The 19,746-nt window shown below is 45.2% G+C and overlaps 1 protein-coding gene and 1 long non-coding RNA gene across 5 annotated transcripts in view; one reads left to right on the plus strand and one right to left on the minus strand.

Annotated features, from left to right (window-relative positions):
• The window catches only part of LOC309515264, a 94,132-nt gene extending 85,395 nt beyond the window's left edge, over window positions 1-8,737 (minus strand). The window contains exons 1-2 of one of the 2 annotated variants that reach the window (XR_014212373.1): window positions 8,655-8,737; window positions 5,271-5,445 (exon numbers count right to left, since the gene is read on the minus strand). This is a non-coding gene — a long non-coding RNA (uncharacterized lncRNA). The remainder of the gene's footprint in view (window positions 1-5,270; window positions 5,446-8,654) is intronic. The other variant, XR_014212374.1, reaches the window with a different exon arrangement.
• Window positions 1-19,746, plus strand: part of LOC309515173 (adenylate cyclase type 1-like) — a 239,820-nt gene that overhangs the window by 211,892 nt on the left and 8,182 nt on the right. For 2 of the 3 annotated variants that reach the window (XM_082192762.1, XM_082192763.1), the window contains 7 exons: window positions 428-512; window positions 1,428-1,517; window positions 4,031-4,287; window positions 5,006-5,132; window positions 11,011-11,127; window positions 13,004-13,150; window positions 14,024-14,122. In XM_082192762.1, coding sequence (XP_082048888.1) covers window positions 428-512; window positions 1,428-1,517; window positions 4,031-4,287; window positions 5,006-5,132; window positions 11,011-11,127; window positions 13,004-13,150; window positions 14,024-14,122 — 922 coding nt within the window. Of the gene's footprint in view, window positions 1-427; window positions 513-1,427; window positions 1,518-4,030; window positions 4,288-5,005; window positions 5,133-11,010; window positions 11,128-13,003; window positions 13,151-14,004; window positions 14,123-19,746 lie in introns of all 3 variants that reach the window. The other variant, XR_014212333.1, reaches the window with a different exon arrangement.

Below are 19,746 nucleotides of genomic sequence, written 5' to 3' on the forward strand. Positions count from 1 at the left end.
ACTTTGTGATTAATGAAGAATTACTTTCTTTTGTCTGTCTTCATTGGATGGCCCTGGTTGTAGTATTATGTGGGAGGGAGAAAAACCTATCTCAGATTTACACAATTTATGGGGGTCAGGGAGTATTAACATACAATATAAATGCATCTCACCAAGCACCACCCACATGGACAGGTAACATGGGCAGATTGATTTCAGAGTCATATAATTTAAAGCACTTTTCTGTGGATGAAGGTTGGAAAAGGCACACACAGAAAGAATGAGCCACATGCACATTAATCCCCTAGGGTGTACCTAGCCTGTGCCTCTTGCTTGCACAAGGAGGGGAAATGCTGGATAGTTAACCAGAATCCGTCTGCCAAGTTCCAGTGAGGAGGTGGTGGTTTTCTGTATGTTCAATGACTCGGCTTCTGCGTCTTCCTCCTAGGAGTACCATTGTGCTTGTCCTTCTGGTGTTCTGCATATGCTTCCTGGTGGCATGTATCATGTACCTGCATGTCACCCGAGTACAAGTAAGTGATCTCAAATGCCGTGGCCTCTTGATCCTCACAAGAGACTTACTAAGCATTGCATCATGTCATATCTCCGTCAGGCAGGAACGTGTTTAATTTTATTAGTGTACAGCACCTAACACAGTGCAAGGCTTATATAAGTAATGTTTCACATTTCTCCAAAGCAGAAGGAGGCTCCAGAGGCAACCTTGATAGCAGGTCAGGGGAACCTTTGGCTAGCCCAGTGTTGCTGAACTACAACTCCCATCATCCCTGATCATTGGCCATGCTTGCTCGGAATGATGAGAGTTGTAGTTCAGCAACATCTGGAAAGCCAAAGGTTCCCCTTACCTGCTATCAAGGTTGCCTCTGGAGCCTCCTTCTGCTTTGGAGAAATGTGGCATCCCTTTTATGGCAAGGTGGAGCCATCTTTGGCAGCAAGATTGGGTGGGCAAAGCCACAACTGCAGTCCCTCTTCATCCCAGCCCCATGCATGCATGCACACATGCAGGCAACCTCCACCCGCACTTACTTTTCCCCACTGACACCACCTTCCCTGCTCCCCCTCCCCTCCCCCCTTTAAACTTCCCTTCCCAACATTTTTGCATTCACCCTTTACAGTTTTACTGCAGACTTAAGTTAGTTGGTTTGTTTTTTAATCACAGTCATGAGGCTTTCCCCCAACTCCTTTTCCAAGTGGGAGAATGAATTGCTAATGCTTAGCCTGTCGAACTTATTATGAATAGGAGTCTGCTGAAATAAGAATTAGCTTGCTTGAATGTGAAGATATATCTTTGTGAATGCACAACAAACAAATTTTATTGCGCCAAATGAAATGTAAGACATCAGTTTCATTTTTGTTGTTTTTTACTATTTTATAAATAACATACCTACATTGTTTTTAAATTAACAGAGACTATTGTTTTTGTCTTTCAGTGTTTTCCAGGGTGCCTGACAATACAAATTCGAACGATTTTATGTGTTTTTATTGTAATATTAATTTATTCAGTGGCACAAGGCTGTGTGGTGAGTGTATAGGAATGGTTGTCTAATTCATGGAGAGACCTGCCATCCCCTCAGTTTGCTCTGATTTAAGTCATTGAGATCATTTCCATTAGCATGCTAACCCCCTCATATATAATTGCCTTATCATATAAACAGCTGAGTATAATTGATGTGTCTTTTTGAAACTGAAAACCTATATTCTTCTAAGTCCAAGAAAGCTAAATCATTCTACATTTTATTTCTCACTTTGACTTTTGCTGCTAAGAATCAGTTTATATATGCAGCAAAATCTGGTTGTAATGTTTTTCCCGGACTGTGTCATTTCACATGGAAGTGCGCACTGCAAGCTTTTGAATGCTTCACCATGGAAGAAGATTCCCTACAAGTAGAAAACTAGCATGATGCCAGGCTTTCATCCTGACTTGCTGTTTTTCTGTACATAAGGAGCTTATTTCATGGGAAGCACATAAGCATGCAACTCTGTAGCCTGAAGCAGCACAGTCAAACATCTCCACATTATCCTGCATTTTATTGTGGGCACTGCCCTGCGATCTTATGATGAAGGGTGGTATATCAATCAATTCAATCAACCAATCAACCAACCAATCAATCAATCAATCAATCAGTCTATTTTGCTGCACGTTACTGACCTTGAGTCATAAATACTGGGGATTCTGCCTCTGGTGGGTATTACAAGTGATCACTGAAATGATGGAAGGGTTTTTTTTGTTTGGTTGCTTCACAAACATAGAACAGAGGTTCTCTCCTGGTCTGCCCCGCAGAGGACCTTAAGGTCCATGAATAATCATAGTTTAGAGGTCCTGGGCCCTAAGGAAGTCAGACTATCCTCCACCAGGGCCAGGGCCTTCTCAGTGATGGCTCCAAACTGGTGTAATGCTCTGTCCCAGGAGACCAGGGCCCTGCAGGATTGAACTTCCTTCCACAGGGCCTGTAAGACAGAGCTATTCTGCCTGGCCTTTAATTTGAACTTAGCCTGATCTTTTATTCCCCTTCCTTCCTCCCCATCCCCTTTTTATGAAGATTACTCGCTCTGGGATCCCACAGCTAATTCTCCCCTGGTCTCCTCGCTGGCCCAAATAGAACTAATTTAGCCAGCTAGCCCTGGTGATCATCTAATCACCTTTGGACTTCCCTATTCCCATGCTCTTGGGCTCCATGATCACTGCAGATGGTGACAGCAGCCACGAAATTAAAAGACGCCTGCTTCTTGGGAGAAAAGCAATGACAAACCTAGACAGCATCTTAAAAAGCAGAGACATCACCTTGCCAACAAAGGTCCATATAGTTAAAGCTCTGGTTTTCCCAGTAGTGATGTATGGAAGTGAGAGCTGGACCATAAAGAAGGCTGATCGCCGAAAAATTGATGCTTTTGAATTATGGTGCTGGAGGAGACTCTTGAGAGTCCCATGGACTGCAAGAAGATCAAACCTATCCATTCTTAAGGAAATCAGCCCTGAGTGCTCACTGGAAGGACAGATCCTGAAGCTGAGGCTCCAATACTTTGGCCACCTCATGAGAAGAGAAGACTCCCTGGAAAAGACCCTGATGCTGGGAAAGATTGAGGGCACTAGGAGAAGGGGACGACAGAGGACGAGATGGTTGGACAGTGTTCTCGAAGCTACCAGCATGAGTTTGACCAAACTGCGGGAGGCAGTGGAAGACAGAAGTGCCTGGCGTGCTCTGGTTCAGGGGGTCACAAAGAGTCGGACACGACTAAATGACTAAACAACAACAACATGCCCTAGTGGAGATCAAGCCTGTCAGAGAGAACAGGCTCATGCTCCATCTGCCATTCCGGTGGCACCTGGAAGTCTGAAACACGGATACATCTCACCTTTGCGGTGGAGTGCAGTTCATCATCCCGTGCAGCCAGTCACTACATTTCCCAAATTTCTTTGTGAATTGAAGGTCTCATAGTTTTATAAAAGCAATGGAGGAACTTGGAGGATCTTGTTCCAAATGTTCTGCTTCACAAATGACTGTAATCTATTAATTAAATTCTTCTTGATTTTCATCCAACGGTGTGAATGTCCTCCATTAAAGAAATAAACAGGATGTGGTCATCCTCTGAGCCCTTCTGGGGTCCGGAGTGCAGCAACATGAGAACAGGCCTTTTCTGCAGTGGCTCCCCATTTGTGGAGTGCTTTCCCCAGGGAGGCTCATCTGGCTTCTTTGCCACATATGTTTAGGTGAAAACATTCCTCTTCTCCCAGGCATTTGGCTAATTAAACAATCTATGGACTTTTAAACTGTCCATAAAAACGTCTATTTTTGTCTGCTACCATGTTGTGTCTTTTTGTGTTTTCATATTGTAAACTGCCTTGTGATCCTCAGATGAAAGGTGGTATAGAAATTTACCTGTTTTTAAAAAGACTTGATAGCAAATGACACATTTAGCATCACTTCTAGATTCACCCCTAATGCTGTTGTCATCAAATGGAGGACATGTGTGTTTGTGTGAACATTCACCGTTGAAACTTTTCATTCAGCTCTCAACTCCGTTTCTCCCTTAGGTTGGATGTATGCCTTGGGTTTGGAGTACTAATTCCAGCAGCTCCATAGTTATCATTTCTTTGGGTGGGACAAATAAGACAATGAGTGAACTTCCATGCGATGCAGCCCATTATGCATTTCTCTCCTGCGTTGTGGGGACTCTGACCCTGGCAATATTTCTACGCGTATCTTCCTTGCCAAAAATGATCCTCCTGCTTTTTGTTACAATTTTGTACATAGTCATTTTGGAACTCAGCGGATACAGAAAAGCAGTGGGGTAAGTTCATTGCATAATTAAAGAAGAGTTTTGTTGTTTTCATATTTTGCCCCCACACCTTCAGTGCAAAGTAGAGATTCTAATGTATGTGGGAGATGTTGAAGTACAGGCCTAAACTAGCCTTTAAGTGCATAGTCCTCATTCATAACCAAAACAAAGTTCACGTCAATGCAAACTGCATTTGCCCTTGCCTCTCTCCTCTCCCCATGCTCTGTCTAAATTAGGGTTGTAAGGTCCTTGGTGCAAAGCAGCTCTCTGTTTCATGTATTAACTATGCAAAACACCTTTATACTGATGACACTCTTTAGATAGTCTTAATAATGGTTTTGTGTGTCTGGTATCTGCCTCCAGCACTGCTATAAGCTGGGATTATTGTTGAAGTAAAAGACTTCAGTGCAGCTCCTCATTTCCTTCATCCTGCATTTCAACCTAGCATAAGCGAAAGATGACAGTAGAGGAATCAGGAGAGAGGCAGACGCACTTGTGAGAAGTGAGGAGACTCCTGCTCCCTTCTCCACAAATCTAGAAAGACCAGCCATTGCCTTTTTTGATGGCGGCTGCCACTGCTTCCTCCCTCTAAGATGGTTGGGATTCAAGACTTGTAGTGTACAAAGGATTTCATGGAGGTTTGTTGTTTTCAAGCACTTTTTGAAAATGACATTGGTCTTTTTGTAAAAGAAGAGGAAAGCTTATGTGCACATTTTCTTTCTTTCTAAAGGGGTGGCTCTTTTTATATTCGTGGCTATGAACCCATCTTGGCCATCTTGCTGTTTTCCTGTGCTCTGGCACTTCATTCCAGGCAGGTGGATTTGAAGCTACGTCTCGACTACCTCTGGGCTATGCAGGCAAGGAAACTTTTTGCCTTTCTAAAGCACAATGTCAAGCTCCTCTTTTCTGTTGCCTCTTATTGTATACAAGGCTATAAAAACCATTTAATTTAGCAAGAATGGGTGTGGAAATGTGGCAATAAACATAGACTGTACCTGCGTGAGTAGTTGCATGCCAGCCCCAAGTTATCTTCCCAGGTAGCTTAGCTTTCCCTTCCTTTCCCTCTCGCTCCCGCCATTTGAGAGCCTGACCTCCGCCAGCAGCCTCAGCTCCAGCCGGGCCTCCCGCTGCTCCTTTCTTCCCCACAGGCCTAGTCAGTTGCCCTCCAGGCTGTCAAGAGGGGATTTGTTTTGATTAGGTTTCCATGAATGTTGGCCTTCCTCTTCGTCAAGTCCTGCACTTGCACTTTGTGTCATTTCCAAACAGTAACTGTGCTGGTTTTTGCTCACCTGCGAGTGACCACTTTTATTCTTGATCCTTTGTTTCCAATCCTATTCAACATAGTTGGTTTTGCCCATTTACTCAGTATGACACACTTTCATTGCTGAATATGCAAATAAGCCTTAGGTGATTGTAAAGATGCTACTGCCTCCCTTTAATGAAGCAAAGCAGTTATTGGGTCCTGGTAGCAGAGGCTGGGTGGGTGCCTAGGATCCTCCCCACAAATCACCATAAGAGAGGAACATGGTGCTGCCCTTCATTTTGTGATTTTTGGTGGTGGGGGAGAGGAAGGCTGGACCCCCAGCTTCAAGCGGTGCCAGCAGGCGCATTTTGCAGCCTTCTTGGAGATCTCAGAGAAGGCACCGCTTGAAGCCTTCCTCTCCCCCACCACCAAAAATCACAAAATGAAAGGCAGCACTAATCAATAAAAATTCAAGGATGTTTTTTAAAAAGAAGTACTGGTTTTCAAAAACCAGAATATTCATATTTTCAGCATGAGAGTGGGTCCTCTTTCTTGTATCTGATCCCACAGCCTGTGAGCTGTGAATGCCACACTTCCCTAGCACAGGAGTCAGCTTTTGGCATCCTGCCAAGTGAGGTTTCACTTTTGCTGCTGAGCATCTGGATTTTGTATTTAATTTTTTAAAATTAAAAAAAAAATTCACATTACCTCCAATAATGCTCCCCGCCCCCCCCCCCCATAAAGGAAGGCGAAAGTAACATTTGCATCTCTGGAAACTGAGCAGGAAGAATGAGAGCAAACTATAAACAAACAAAATGTCAAGAACATCTATGAGATGGAAGACAAAGGCCTTAGCCTAGAATACAAATAAACAACATTCTTATTTATCCAACCCTGTGGTGCACATTTTGATTCTGCCTGAGACCTCCTGTCTAAATTACAGCAAGAACTGAAAGCTTATTTCAAAAGTAAATGATGAGGGCAGAAATAAATATTTAAGGGATCTTCATTTCTAGTTTGTAAAATGCTGAAGTGTTGAAAAAGTTTGGCACAATATGCTAAGCAATGTAGCTTTGCAGTTAAAACAACCACCGTGTCATTCTATTTTAAATGATGACTTTGTAAAGTAGAATGTGGTCCTTTTGTAAAATTGTTTTTTCCCACAACCAAAAAGTTACAGGAAAAAGGAAGGAGGAAGATGTTTGTTGGATAGTGCCCTATGCAGGGCTTGGGATGATGGGATGCAGCGAGAGGGTTGAAAGCAAGGGATCAACTAACATAATATGGGGAAGTGGTTTCTGCCACAGCTCATGGCTACTCTCCTTTCTGCTGCCCAGTTGGGAAGCCAGTGATGGTGAAGTGAGATTCTGGGAAATATGGAAGCCTTCTTAAAAAGATATTGTGAAGAGTTCCAAAAGGATCTCTCCAAACTAAGTGAATGGGAAGTCAAATGCCAAAGTCATAGAATCATAGAGTTGGAATAGACCACAAGGGCCATCGAGTCCAACCCCCTGCCAAGCAGGAAACACCATCAGAGCACTCCTGACATATGGTAGTCAAGCCTCTGCTTAAAGGCCTCCAAAGAAGGAGACTCCACCACACTCCTTGGCAGCAAATTCCACTGTCAAACAGCTCTTACTGGCAGGAAGTTCTTCCTAATGTTTAGGTGGAATCTTCTTTCTTGTAGTTTGGATCCATTGCTCCGTGTCCGCTTCTCTGGAGCAGCAGAAAACAACCTTTCTCCCTCCTCTATGTGACATCCTTTTATATATTTGAACATGGCTATCATATCACCCCTTAACCTCCTCTTCTCCAGGCTAAACATGCCCAGCTCCCTTAGCCGTTCCTCATAAGGCATCGTTTCCAGGCCTTTGACCATTTTGGTTGCCCTCCTCTGGACACGTTCCAGTTTGTCAGTGTCCTTCTTGAATTGTGGTGCCCAGAACTGGACACAGTACTCCAGGTGAGGTCTGACCAGAGCAGAATACAGTGGCACTATTACTTCCCTTGATCTAGATGCTATACTCCTATTGATGCAGCCCAGAGTTGCATTGGCTTTTTTAGCTGCCGTGTCACACTGTTGGCTCATGTCAAGTTTGTGGTCAACCAAGACTCCTAGTCAATTTAATGTGAACAAGTGTATTGCAGCAATGTTTGCCAGGACAATAAAATCTTAATTTCACATGTGCTCATGGACTAGCAGTAACAGACCTGTTTTCTTTTCTTTTTTTTAAAGATATTTATTGTAATTTTTTTTAAACAACAAACAAACCACCAAACATATAAAGTTCCATCACCATACACACAGAAAAAATCAAGACAAAATTAAGAAATAAACAAAAAATGAAAGAAAAGTACATATAAAATACAATTGTTCATCAGTCATATTTTCATAATCTTTGGGCTTCCTCGCATCACCCTTCCCTGCGTTCTCAGTCACATAGTTATAGACAGCAATTTATTACCTTATTTCAGTTCTTATCTTATGAATCTCAGATATTATGTCCCAAGTTTTAAGTAACTTTGTCGTAAACTAAACTGCTTGGTTTGAACATAATATTGCTTCGAATTTCATCATTTCTTTAAACCTCACTTATTCTCATATATCTTACAACCAAATTACTGCTGCCCTGTTACTTTCAATTGTGCATTCTCCTAACATTCATACAATTTATAGTGTTTTTCTAAATAGTCTTTGAATTTTTTTCAGTCCTCTTCCACCGTCTCTTCTCCCAGGTCCCGAATTCTGCCAGTCATTTCAGCCAGTTCCATGTAATCTATCAGTTGCGTCTGCCATTCTTCCAGTGTGGGTAAATCTTGGGGCTTCCAGTGCTTTGCGATGAGTGTTCTTGCTGCTGCTGCTGCTGCATACATAAAAAAGGTTCTATCTTTCTTTAACACCCCTTGGCCAACAATGCCCAAAAGGAAGGCCTCTGGTTTTTTAAGGAAGGTATACTTAAATACCATTTTTAACTCATTATAGATCATTTCCCAGAAAGCCTTAACCCTTGGGCACGTCCACCAGAGGTGAAAGAATGTTCCTTCAGTTCCTTTACATTTCCAACATTTATTATCAGGCAGATGATATATTTTTGCCAGCTTGACTGGGGTCATGTACCACCTGTAAGCAACAGACCTGTTTTCGTATTCCTAGGTGGGCTCCCAGAGAGGAGAGGATCTTGAAGTCTCTACTCCTCTTCCGTGTGTATTTCAGTGCCAACAAAATGGAAGAAAGACTTGCACCAAATAGAATCTAGATGTATTCAAGTCTCCAGGGCCAGATGAACTGCATCCAAGAGTATTAAAAGAACTGGCAGATGTGATCTCAGAACCACTGGCAGTCATCTTTGAGAATTCCTGGAGAACAGGCGAAGTCCCGGCAGACTGGAGGAGGGCAAATGTTGTCCCTATTTTCAAAAAGGGGAAAAGAGAGGACCCAAATAATTACCGCCCAGTCAGTCTGACATCAATAGCAGGGAAGATTCTGGAGCAGATCATTAAGCAAACAGCCTGTGAGCACCTAGAAAGGAATGCTGTGATCACCAATAGTCAGCATGGATTTCTGAAAAATAAGTCATGTCAGACTAACCTGATCTCGTTTTTTGACAGAATTACAAGCCTGGTAGATGAAGGGAACGCAGTGGATGTAGCCTACCTTGATTTCAGCAAGGCATTTGACAAGGTGCCCCATGATATTCTTGTAAAGAAGCTGGTAAAATGCGGTCTTGACTATGCTACCACTCAGTGGATTTGTAACTGGCTGACTGACCGAACCCAAAGGGTGCTCATCAATGGTTCCTCTTCATCCTGGAGAAGAGTGACTAGTGGGGTGCCACAGGGTTCTGTCTTGGGCCCGGTCTTATTCAACATCTTTATCAACGACTTGGATGATGGACTCAAGGGCATCCTGATCAAATTTGCAGATGACACCAAACTGGGAGGGGTGGCTAACACCCCAGAGGACAGGATCACACTTCAAAACGACCTTGACAGATTAGAGAACTGGGCAAAAATAAACAAGATGAATTTTAACAGGGAGAAATGTAAAGTATTGCACTTGGGCAAAAAAAAATGAGAGGCACAAATACAAGATGGGTGACACCTGGCTTGAGAGCAGTACATGTGAAAAGGATCTAGGAGTCTTGGTTGACCACAAACTTGACATGAGCCAACAGTGTGACGCGGCAGTTAAAAAAGCCAATGCAATTCTGGGCTGCATCAATAGGAGTATAGCATCTAGATCAAGGGAAGTAATAGTGCCACTGTATTCTGCTCTGGTCAGACCACACCTGGAGTACTGTGTCCAGTTCTGGGCACCACAATTCAAGAAGGACACTGACAAACTGGAACGTGTCCAGAGGAGGGCAACCAAAATGGTCAAAGGCCTGGAAACGATGCCTTATGAGGAACGGCTAAGGGAGCTGGGCATGTTTAGCCTGGAGAAGAGGAGGTTAAGGGGTGACATGATAGCCATGTTCAAATATATAAAAGGATGTCACATAGAGGAGGGAGAAAGGTTGTTTTCTGCTGCTCCGGGGAAGCGGACATGGAGCAATGGATCCAAACTACAAGAAAGAAGATTCCACCTAAACATTAGGAAGAACTTCCTGACAGTAAGAGCTGTTTGACAGTGGAATTTGCTGCCAAGGAGTGTGGTGGAGTCTCCTACTTTGGAGGTCTTTAAGCAGAGGCTTGACAACCATATGTCAGGAGTGCTCTGATGGTGTTTCCTGCTTGGCAGGGGGTTGGACTCGATGGCCCTTGTGGTCTCTTCCAACTCTATGATTCTATTCTATTCTATTCTATTCTATTCTATTCTATTCTATGAATCAGAATCATGGAATTGTAGAATTGGAAGGGACCTGAGGACCATTCTAGTCCAACCCCCTGCAATGCAGGAATACTCCCCACAGTCGCCCTGGAGACCACTGTGAACCACCAACCACCAACCTTCTGGTCCACTGTTCCAGTTGCAGGAGAATCAAACAAGTGACTGGTTTCCCACAGGCCAGTCACTATGACAACAGCATGCCAGACTTGATGAGCCATTGGCCTTATATGATTCTGATTCTTCTTATATCCTTACAGTTTGATTTATGAAGAATAAAGATTTAGGAACATACCCAAATCTATTCCAACATCCCTTTGCACATTCACCCAGAATTTTCTGTTCCACCACAACAGGTTTATTTTGCACAAGTCTTTCTTCTATTTGGTTGATTAATTCTTGTGGTTAGTGAAGAAAGAGCATTACGGTGAGCACTGGTTTGGGCCTTGGCTTAGCACAGCATCGGAAAGGAAAAAGCTGGAGAGAAGCGGAGCAGCATCTCACTCCTCGCTTGGGAGCTGACAAATTTACAGGGTCCCAGTAACCTATCATTTGACTTAGCAAGTTGTGTGACCCAGATCACTCTCTCCAGTGGTATTTCCTCTCTACCAAGTGTGTTCAGGACTGCAGTTTTTATTATTTAAAGCACATTTTATTTTCACAGGCAGAAGAAGAGAGAGATGATATGGAAAGAGTGAAACTGGATAACAAAAGAATTCTCTTCAATCTTTTGCCAGCACATGTTGCACAGCATTTTCTCATGTCTAATCCAAGGAACATGGTAAGGAATATGAGTTTTCAGGGTTGTTTCCTGCAACAAACCACAATAGATTGAAAGCACAAATCAGATCAAAATTAAACTTTTAAAATATATTAATAACAGCAAAGGGAAAACTGCAGATAAATTCCTGGGAAAATAAAGAGGAATCATACAGGAACCATGCCCAAAGCATACTGAAACAGGGCAAGACACACAACAAAGATGGGTGGATGCATGGCATGGATACCCGAAGGCAGGGTTACTGGGTGCCACACAGAGAAGACCCTGAGGCTATTCCCACCAGCCATGCGGAGACACACATGAGGCGTCTGATTACTTCAGTGGATGAGTAGAATCCTATTAGAGACATCCCTTGAGGGTTCCTGGTCACAAACTGTTCAGTGCTTTAAAAGTGATGACCAACTCTTCAAATTGCATCCCCAAACTACCTATCTGTCAGTGCTGTTGACATTATTAAACCTTTTTTTAAATCTGCAGTAAAACTCAGGGTCTAAGCTGCATTCTTTGTGAGAAAGCCAGTATACCTGTAGTCTGTCTGGAGTTGATCTTGGAATGAGGAGAGCTGGGTTCACATCTGCTCTACCATGAAGCTCACAGCATGGTCTGGGCAAATCATCATGTCTCAGCCTATCTGGCCAACTTCACAGTCGTAAAGACAATATCAAGTGGGATTTACCACCCTCCCCTCTTTGCAGGAAAATCAGCTTATAGATGTGCTGGATAATAATACTTAAAACGTGGCTTTGTGAAGATCCCAATCTCATGTCGGATGTGGGTTGTTGTAGTCATGAAAGAATAATATTCCACCCCGATTAAAGCAAGTCAGAACATACACAATGTATTTAAATATACAGTATTTGCTTGTTGGTTTTATTTTTATCCTGCTCCAAAACAGAGGCAGATTATACAAATCATTTCTGCCTTGACTCCAATGGGCGGAGGAGCAGGATACACATTTAATAATTAATTATAAAATTTAGTGATGGGCAATTTATTTCCTTCAATTTATATCCTGCCTTTCTTCCATCATGGAACCTAAAACAGTATACATATGATTCCCAAGCAGTCAGCCATCTGGGCCACCGACCATTGCCAGAGTTGCTTAGTTTTCAGACCATACCCTGGGATGAAGGATACAACCCCATGATTTCCAGAGGAAAATGTCAGTATATGGTCAATGTCTTAAAGTTACAAGGAGCCACAAAGGAGGCCTTGCATGCGCCTTCATTCTTCAAAGAAGTCTACTCTGACCCCCTTGTGCATTAGGGGACAGAGGAAGGGTGAGAACAGAATCAATATGGGCAAGCCTGTTCCCCTCAGTAATTTAAGCATCCTGGCTCAAAGTCTTTCAACATCCTTTTTTTCACAACAACCTTTTCACTGTTGCTGACAGTGTTGTCTTGAATTGGACTTCTTCCAGTCTAAAGATAAAGGTAAACAGGGTGAGCTTCCCAGCTTCTGCCAACTTAGCTGTTTGAAAGCATACCAGTGCAAGTTAATAGGTACCTCTGAGGCAGGAAGGTAAATGGCATTTCCATGTGCTCTGGTTTCCGTCACAGTGCTCCATGCACCAGTAGCGGTTTAGTCCTGCTGGCCATATGTCCCAGAAAGCTGTCTGTGAACAAACCCTGGCTCCCTTGGCTTGAAAGCGAGATGAGCATCGCACCCCATAGTCGCCTTTGACTGGACTTAACCATCCAGAGGTCCTTTACCTTTTACCTTACTTGATCCAGTCTAATTTAGTTACACTGGTCCCATTGAAATAGATGTGAAAAGTTATTATGATTAAATTAAATTCATTGGAAACTAAGTACTTATTCAGGCTGGATCCAAGTATTAGCTTGCTATAACAGAAAATATAATTTGAAAATTTCAGGACCTATATTACCAGTCCTATTCACAAGTGGGAGTGATGTTTGCTTCCATCCCAAATTTCAACGATTTTTACATTGAACTGGATGGCAATAACATGGGAGTTGAATGTTTACGCCTCTTAAATGAAATTATTGCAGATTTTGATGAGGTAAGCATTCTTTCATTCAGTCTGCCTTTTCAGGAATATTTTTGTAAGGTCATCATCATGTTGAGAAGGTCACACTCTTAAAATTATCTCACAGTTTGCATTTCATTCTAATTGCGTTGGCATTACCAAGTGATCCAGGCAAAAAGTGAAATGTTCCTAGTTTTATGAAGACAGAAAATTATTCAGAATTAGGCCAAACATTGACTATCATCTTAGCTTCTGATTGAAGGGACATCCGTTGATCCCCCTTAGCCATTGGGGACCCATTCCTCCAGCCAAGCCTCCCCAGTAATTCAGTAGCTGACCACGTCAGAGAGAGATCACACCATGTACCATTTTTTATTCCATACTGTCCCGAACACTGCTTTGGCTGTACTCAAGCTGTAATCTTTTATCCGCCTGCCAAAGTGTTCCTCCCTCTTAGTGCAAATTGGTATCTCCCAGAATAGTGCAGGATCCAGCCAGGCAGAAACACCACTACAACACTCTGGTAAGGAGGAATTTGGGTTTATACAGCATGGCAGGTCAGATATTCTTTGCTGCAGTTATTAAACTGTTTCTACATCCCCCCTGGCTTCCTTGTAGCAAGCTGGTAAAGCAAAAGTTGGTAAGATTAATTGTGCAGTAAAAAATAACAAATTCTTACAATTTAGGCCTATAGCAAATCACATCAGGATTTTTGAAAATCCTATCAGGTATCTTGAAAATGACCAAGTGTCTCATTTTGAGCTCACTTAAGTCCTTAGGAAATTGGTTGTAAATGTGAGATAGCACAAAGGCTTGGAAATGATAAGAGGAATATGCCTGCACAAAACTCTTCTTTCTTGCCTAAAATATTATGTAATGTTTAACAGTTTTATGTTTTAAACAAAGCTTATGGACAAAGAATATTATAAGGACATTGAAAAAATCAAGACGATTGGCAGCACATACATGGCAGCCGTGGGACTTGTACCAACTACTGGCACCAAGGTAATGTGTTTTTACTTCTTAATGCCTTCTCTAAGCGTTTTCACAAATGATGCTAAGAATGCTATTAGAACTCATTTAGGCTGGTATACTTTTATACTAATGGATTGCTCAGATTTAGGAAACAGGAAGCAAGGCAGGAAGCCTTTCTTGGAGAATTCCCAGGTCTGTTTGGCCTGTGGATTTTTCAAGCAAACTTATCAGAGACCTGTTCCAGTTCAGGAGGCTATAAGATTTTCCCTAAGAACCTGAGGTTTTATATGGTGTTGCTGCTTTCCGAAGGAAATGAGGACAATGGCCTGGTCCTAGTGCACAGTGTTCAGATAGACTCAGATCAGCTTCTTCCACCCTGAATATTTGATAGTCCCCTTCCAAAAGTTGGCCAAACCCTTCAGATACCAGCCAGAAAAGAGAGGAGAAGAAGAGGAGGAGGAGGAGGAGCTTGGATTTGATATCCCGCTTTATCACTACCCCAAGGAGTCTCAGAGCGGCTAACAATCTCCTTTCCCTTCCTCCCCCACAACAAACACTCTGTGAGGTGAGTGGGGCTGAGAGACTTCAGAGAAGTGTGACTGGCCCAAGGTCACCCAGCAGCTGCAGGTGGAGGAGCGGAGACGCGAACCCGGTTCCCCAGATTACGAGACTACCGCTCTTAACCACTACACCACACTGTCCTGAACTATTTGATACCTTTCCCAGTACATATCCTCAAAATCCTTCCCTTTGTTCCCTTTGAGGATTTGGGGGTTCTGAATGAATGGTGTATTTTTTCAGTGGTACCGCTAATATTGGAAACCCATGAACTCCTTGAGAGTAATAATATCATTAAATGGTGAAAATAAACACAACTCCACAAATGTAACACCTAACAAGCTGTTAAGCTCCATTTGGAATGCATCTCACTTAATCTTATGATTGTGGGGTATCATTAATAGATATCCTCACAAGAGGATCTAGCCATGAGGCCTGTGTACTCTCTGCAGTGCGGGGGGGGGGGGGGAATCCAGCCGACAGGAGTCCTCATTTGGCATGTGAGGCCATTTCCCCAAAACCATGCCCATATGTGGCATACAGTGGCATGTTCATTCTGAGGTGCATTTCCAAGCTTGTTGCGATAGAACCTATTTGGAAATGCAGTTCAAAAGCAATGTCTCTCAGTGCCCATCAGCATTTTGAAGTGCATTTCCATGCAGTTTCTATTGCAACTGTGTGGATGTGCATTTCCAAGGTGTTGTCTCTCACTTCCCATCAGATGCTGAGGAAGAGCCTTCAGTGTGCATTTCCATGCAGTTTCTGCTGTAAATGCCCTTCAAAGTGTTTGAACAGACGCCTCTAGGAAGCCCACAAACAAAGTATGTGTCAGGGAACTGCCATCGGAGGGACAGGTGGTGGAAGGGCTCACGGAGGTTGGGAGAGACCCAGCAGCGGAAGCAGGAAGCAGCAGGGGGAGAGGTGGGTCTCTGAGGGAAAGCGAGCAGGAGGGATGGCTCAGGGACACTTCCAGCGAGAACAGTGGGGAGGTTTCTGGACCTCCCATAGGGAGACCCACTCCTCGCCGGAAACTGTCACGCCGTGAGTCCCGAAGATGTGTTTCCGTTAAGGAGCTTTTATGTTGGAAGCGATTCCGAAAGCAGCCACTGTCGGAATCTGCCAGTGACTAGAGGAGCCATGTTTGAGGGGCTCCGTCACAGACAGAGGTTTGTGGACTTGAGCAAACTCTGAGGGACTACGATTTTACGCACAAGCAGCTCATCATCCCATCACAGCATTCCGACAGTCTTTGAAAGCAGCTTGTGCAGGAGAAGGCATCATGAGCAACCCAGCCGGAACCGGAGAAGCAGGAGCAGGAGCGAGTCCAAGCCTGGAGGAAAGGTACCGGGTGTTGGAGGTCCAGCTAGTGCTGCAGACGGCGAGGCTTGAGGAGAGGAGGGCTCAAGATGCAGACAAAAAGGGGAAAGCCACCCAGCTCGCCAGAAAGGTACCAGGATTGGTGCAGAAGTTTGGGGGGGAGCCCAAGGACTATCATGCCTTTTGGACAGAGATGCAATATGCCCTCAATCTGCAGTTTGATGATTTCCCTGACGAGGAATCGCGAGTGGCTTTCGTGATTGGGCATCTTGAAAAGGGGGCGAGGGACTGGGTTAGGCCCCTGATGGCAGCGAATAATGACGTCCTGAAGGACACAATGAAGTTCTTTCGTGCCATGGATCTGATGTTTTCCAGCGATATTGAGCAGGGAGTGGTGCGCAGACAGTTAATGGCTTGCAAACAGGGGAGCCGATCTGTCCGTGAGTACTGGACTGAGTTCACCATGCTGGTCCACAGATTGGAGTGGGACCTATCGGCGGAACCCATTCAAATGCTGTTTGAAGAAGGGCTTTCTTCGGCGGTGAAAGATGAACTTTCCCGGGGCCCCAGGGCGGATTCTATGGACCAGCTGACCAAATCTGCGCTGACCATAGGAGCGCGCCAGGAGGCGAGAGCCTTGGAGAGGCAGGAAGGGAAGGGGGAACGTTGGAAGGAGTTCCGCATTCCAGACATTCCAGAGCCAACTTTCCCGCCGGCAGAGCCGATGGAAATCGGAACAGCGCGCGCGCGCGCAGTTTCAAAGCCCAGTGAGGGGGGAAAGAAGGAGTGAAAAGGCGCCCGGAAATGCTATCTCTGCCAACAGCCAGGTCACTTTGCCAGAGTCTGCCCCCAGAGGAAGGAATGGCAAGGGATGGTGGGAGCTGTGGAGGGAAGAGAGGAAGAAGTACCGGAGCAAGTAAAAGCCAACGCCTGGCTGCCACCGTCGGGGCACAGCAGCCAGGCCAAAGAGCAGTGAAAGTGCCCACGCCGGAACCTCCTAAACCCGCCCTAGTGATAGAAGTGTAGCTAGAACTGCTAAACGGACACCCCCTAAAGATAAAAGCGCTGTTGGACTCAGGCAGCTCCTGCAATTTTATGAGCAAGGAGTTTGCAGCTGAACACCAGATACAGACTATCCCTTTAAGCCACCCCCTGCAGGTGACCACGGTCGATGGCAGGGAGCTGTTGGGGGGAGAAGTCAGAGTGGAGACCGTGTGCCTTTTTTTCGCGAAAGCTGAACAAATCCGAGAGGAACTACACGGTGTATGACCGAGAACTACTCGCTATTCATGAAGCGTTCCGGAGATGGAGGCACCTGCTAATTGGCGCACAACATAAGGTGCAAGTGTGCACTGACCACAAGAACCTAGAGTATTGGAGAACGGCACGAGTACTCAACCAACGGCAAGTGAGATGGGCCCAAGAGTTCTCCAAATTTAACTTTGAGATTTGTTACGTGCCAGGCCCGGAGAACATTAGGGCGGACGCTCTCTCATGCAAACCCGAATATTTGGAGGGGGAGGGGGCACCCGAAGAGAGACATGTCATTCCAGAGGACCGTTGGGTGTGTGGGGCGGCATTGGTGGGGCAAAGAGAACTGGTGGAGGGAACGGAGAATGATGAATACGCCCAGGACAAACTCAGGGGTCTCAGGAGGGAGGGAGACAAACCAGGAGGTTTTGAGGAGAGAAACGGGACATTGTATTACAAGGGAGCACTGTATATACCTGAAGGAGAGTTGAGGGGGAAAGTACTCAAGCAGCTGCACGATAGCCCCACAGCGGGGCATTTTGGGCAACACAAAACCATGTGGTTGGTTACCAGGGAATTTTGGTGGCCCAAGGTCAGGGAAGATGTACAGGAGTATGTGAGAGGTTGTGACCAATGCCAGCGAGCCAAAGGGGAGAGGCGGGCGCCGGCGGGGTTATTAGAACCGCTACCCACACCTGAAAGACCATGGGAAGCAGTGTCAATAGATTTTATGACTGATCTGCCGAAGTCCAGAGGGAAAACAGCCATCATGGTTGTGGTAGACCTGTTAACCAAAATGGGCCACTTTATAGCCTGCTCACATGCAGTCACGGCAGAAGAAACAGCGAAATTGTTTGTAGAAAATGTTTTTAGGTTGCATGGCGCCCCCTTGAGGGTGGTTTCAGACAGAGGGAAACAATTTACTTCCAGGTTCTGGAGGAAGCTCATGAGCTTACTGCATGTAGAGGTCAATTTTTCGACTGCCCGGCATCCTGAAACCAACGGGCAGGCGGAAAGAGCCAATGGCGTACTCCAGCAATATCTGAGGTGTTACGTCAATGACAGAGAGAACGATTGGGTGGAGAAGCTGGCATTGGCGGAATTTGCCTACAACAATGCGGAGAACGTGTCCACAGGGATGAGCCCCTTTTTGGCTAATTATGGGTGTCATCCCAGGGCTTTCCCAGGGGGGGAAGGGGAGAGGTGGAGCGTCCCAGCTGCCGAACAGTTCGTAGAAGAAATGGAAGCGATCCATCGTCAGCTCCAACTCAACTTAGACAGGGCCAAGGAGGAGTATAAGAGGCAGGCAGACAGAAACCGAAGGGAAGGTGAAACCATTAGGGTGGGGGACCATGTGTGGCTGTCAACCCAAGGGTTACCATTCAAAGGGGGTTGTAAGAAGTTAAGACCCAAAAGATTGGGCCCATTTGAAGTCACGCAACAGGTCAACCCAGTGGCTTTCAGACTCCGGTTACCGAACCACATGAAGCTGCACCCAGTTTTCCACAGGTCGTTACTGTCACCGTATAAAGGGGACAGAGAAGGGAGGTTCACCCGGGGACCAGCAATGGAGGAAAGGGAACACAGCAGCCATGTGGCGGAGATCCTTGACTCCAGGTGGAAGGGAGATCAAGTGGAGTATTTGGTAATGTGGGAAGGGGAACCGGAGTCAGAAAACACCTGGGTCATGGCAGAGGATGTCAATGACGAGGTCTTAATAGAAACTTTTCATCAGAGGTTCCCACGGAAACCTCAGCCTGTAGCGAGGTTCCGGAGGGAATACTTTGCAACCACAGACGAGGAAGAGGAGTTGGAGGGGTTCGCAGACTCCGAGGAGGAGGAGGATTCAGAGACCCGGAACTGCAACCAATGGAGGGAAATGTTCGAGACGTCTGAAGATGAAGAGGATTCTTTCCGGGGTTTTACCTCCTCACCGCCCAGAGAAGAGGGAACGGGAGGGGGTGAAGGGGGCCCTGGAGGGGAGGTGGATGTCAGGGAACTGCCATCGGAGGGACAGGTGGTGGAAGGGCTCACGGAGGTTGGGAGAGACCCAGAAGCTGAAGCAGGAACCAGCAGGGGGAGAGGTGGGTCTCTGAGGGAAAGCGAGCAGGAGGGATGGCTCAGGGACACTTCCAGCGAGAACAGTGGGGAGGTTTCTGGACCTCCCATAGGGAGACCCACTCCTCGCCGGAAACTGTCACGCCGTGAGTCCCGAAGACGTGTTTCCGTTAAGGAGCTTTTATGTTGGAAGCGATTCCGAAAGCAACCACTGTCGGAATCTGCCAGTGACTAGAGGAGCCATGTTTGAGGGGCTCCGTCACAGACAGAGGTTTGTGGACTTGAGCAAACTCTGAGGGACTACGATTTTACGCACAAGCAGCTCATCATCCCATCACAGTATGTTAGCAATAATCTCCTGCTGTTGCCTTCTCCATTTTATGTATTTCATAAAATGTATACACAGTTTGATTATTAAAAAAACCCAACCCCCTCTACAAAAAGGATAAAACAACAAAATTAATCAATAA

The sequence above is a fragment of the Podarcis vaucheri genome (genome assembly GCF_965113315.1).
Source record: "Podarcis vaucheri genome assembly, chromosome: 12".
Taxonomy (NCBI): Eukaryota; Metazoa; Chordata; class Lepidosauria; order Squamata; family Lacertidae; genus Podarcis; species Podarcis vaucheri.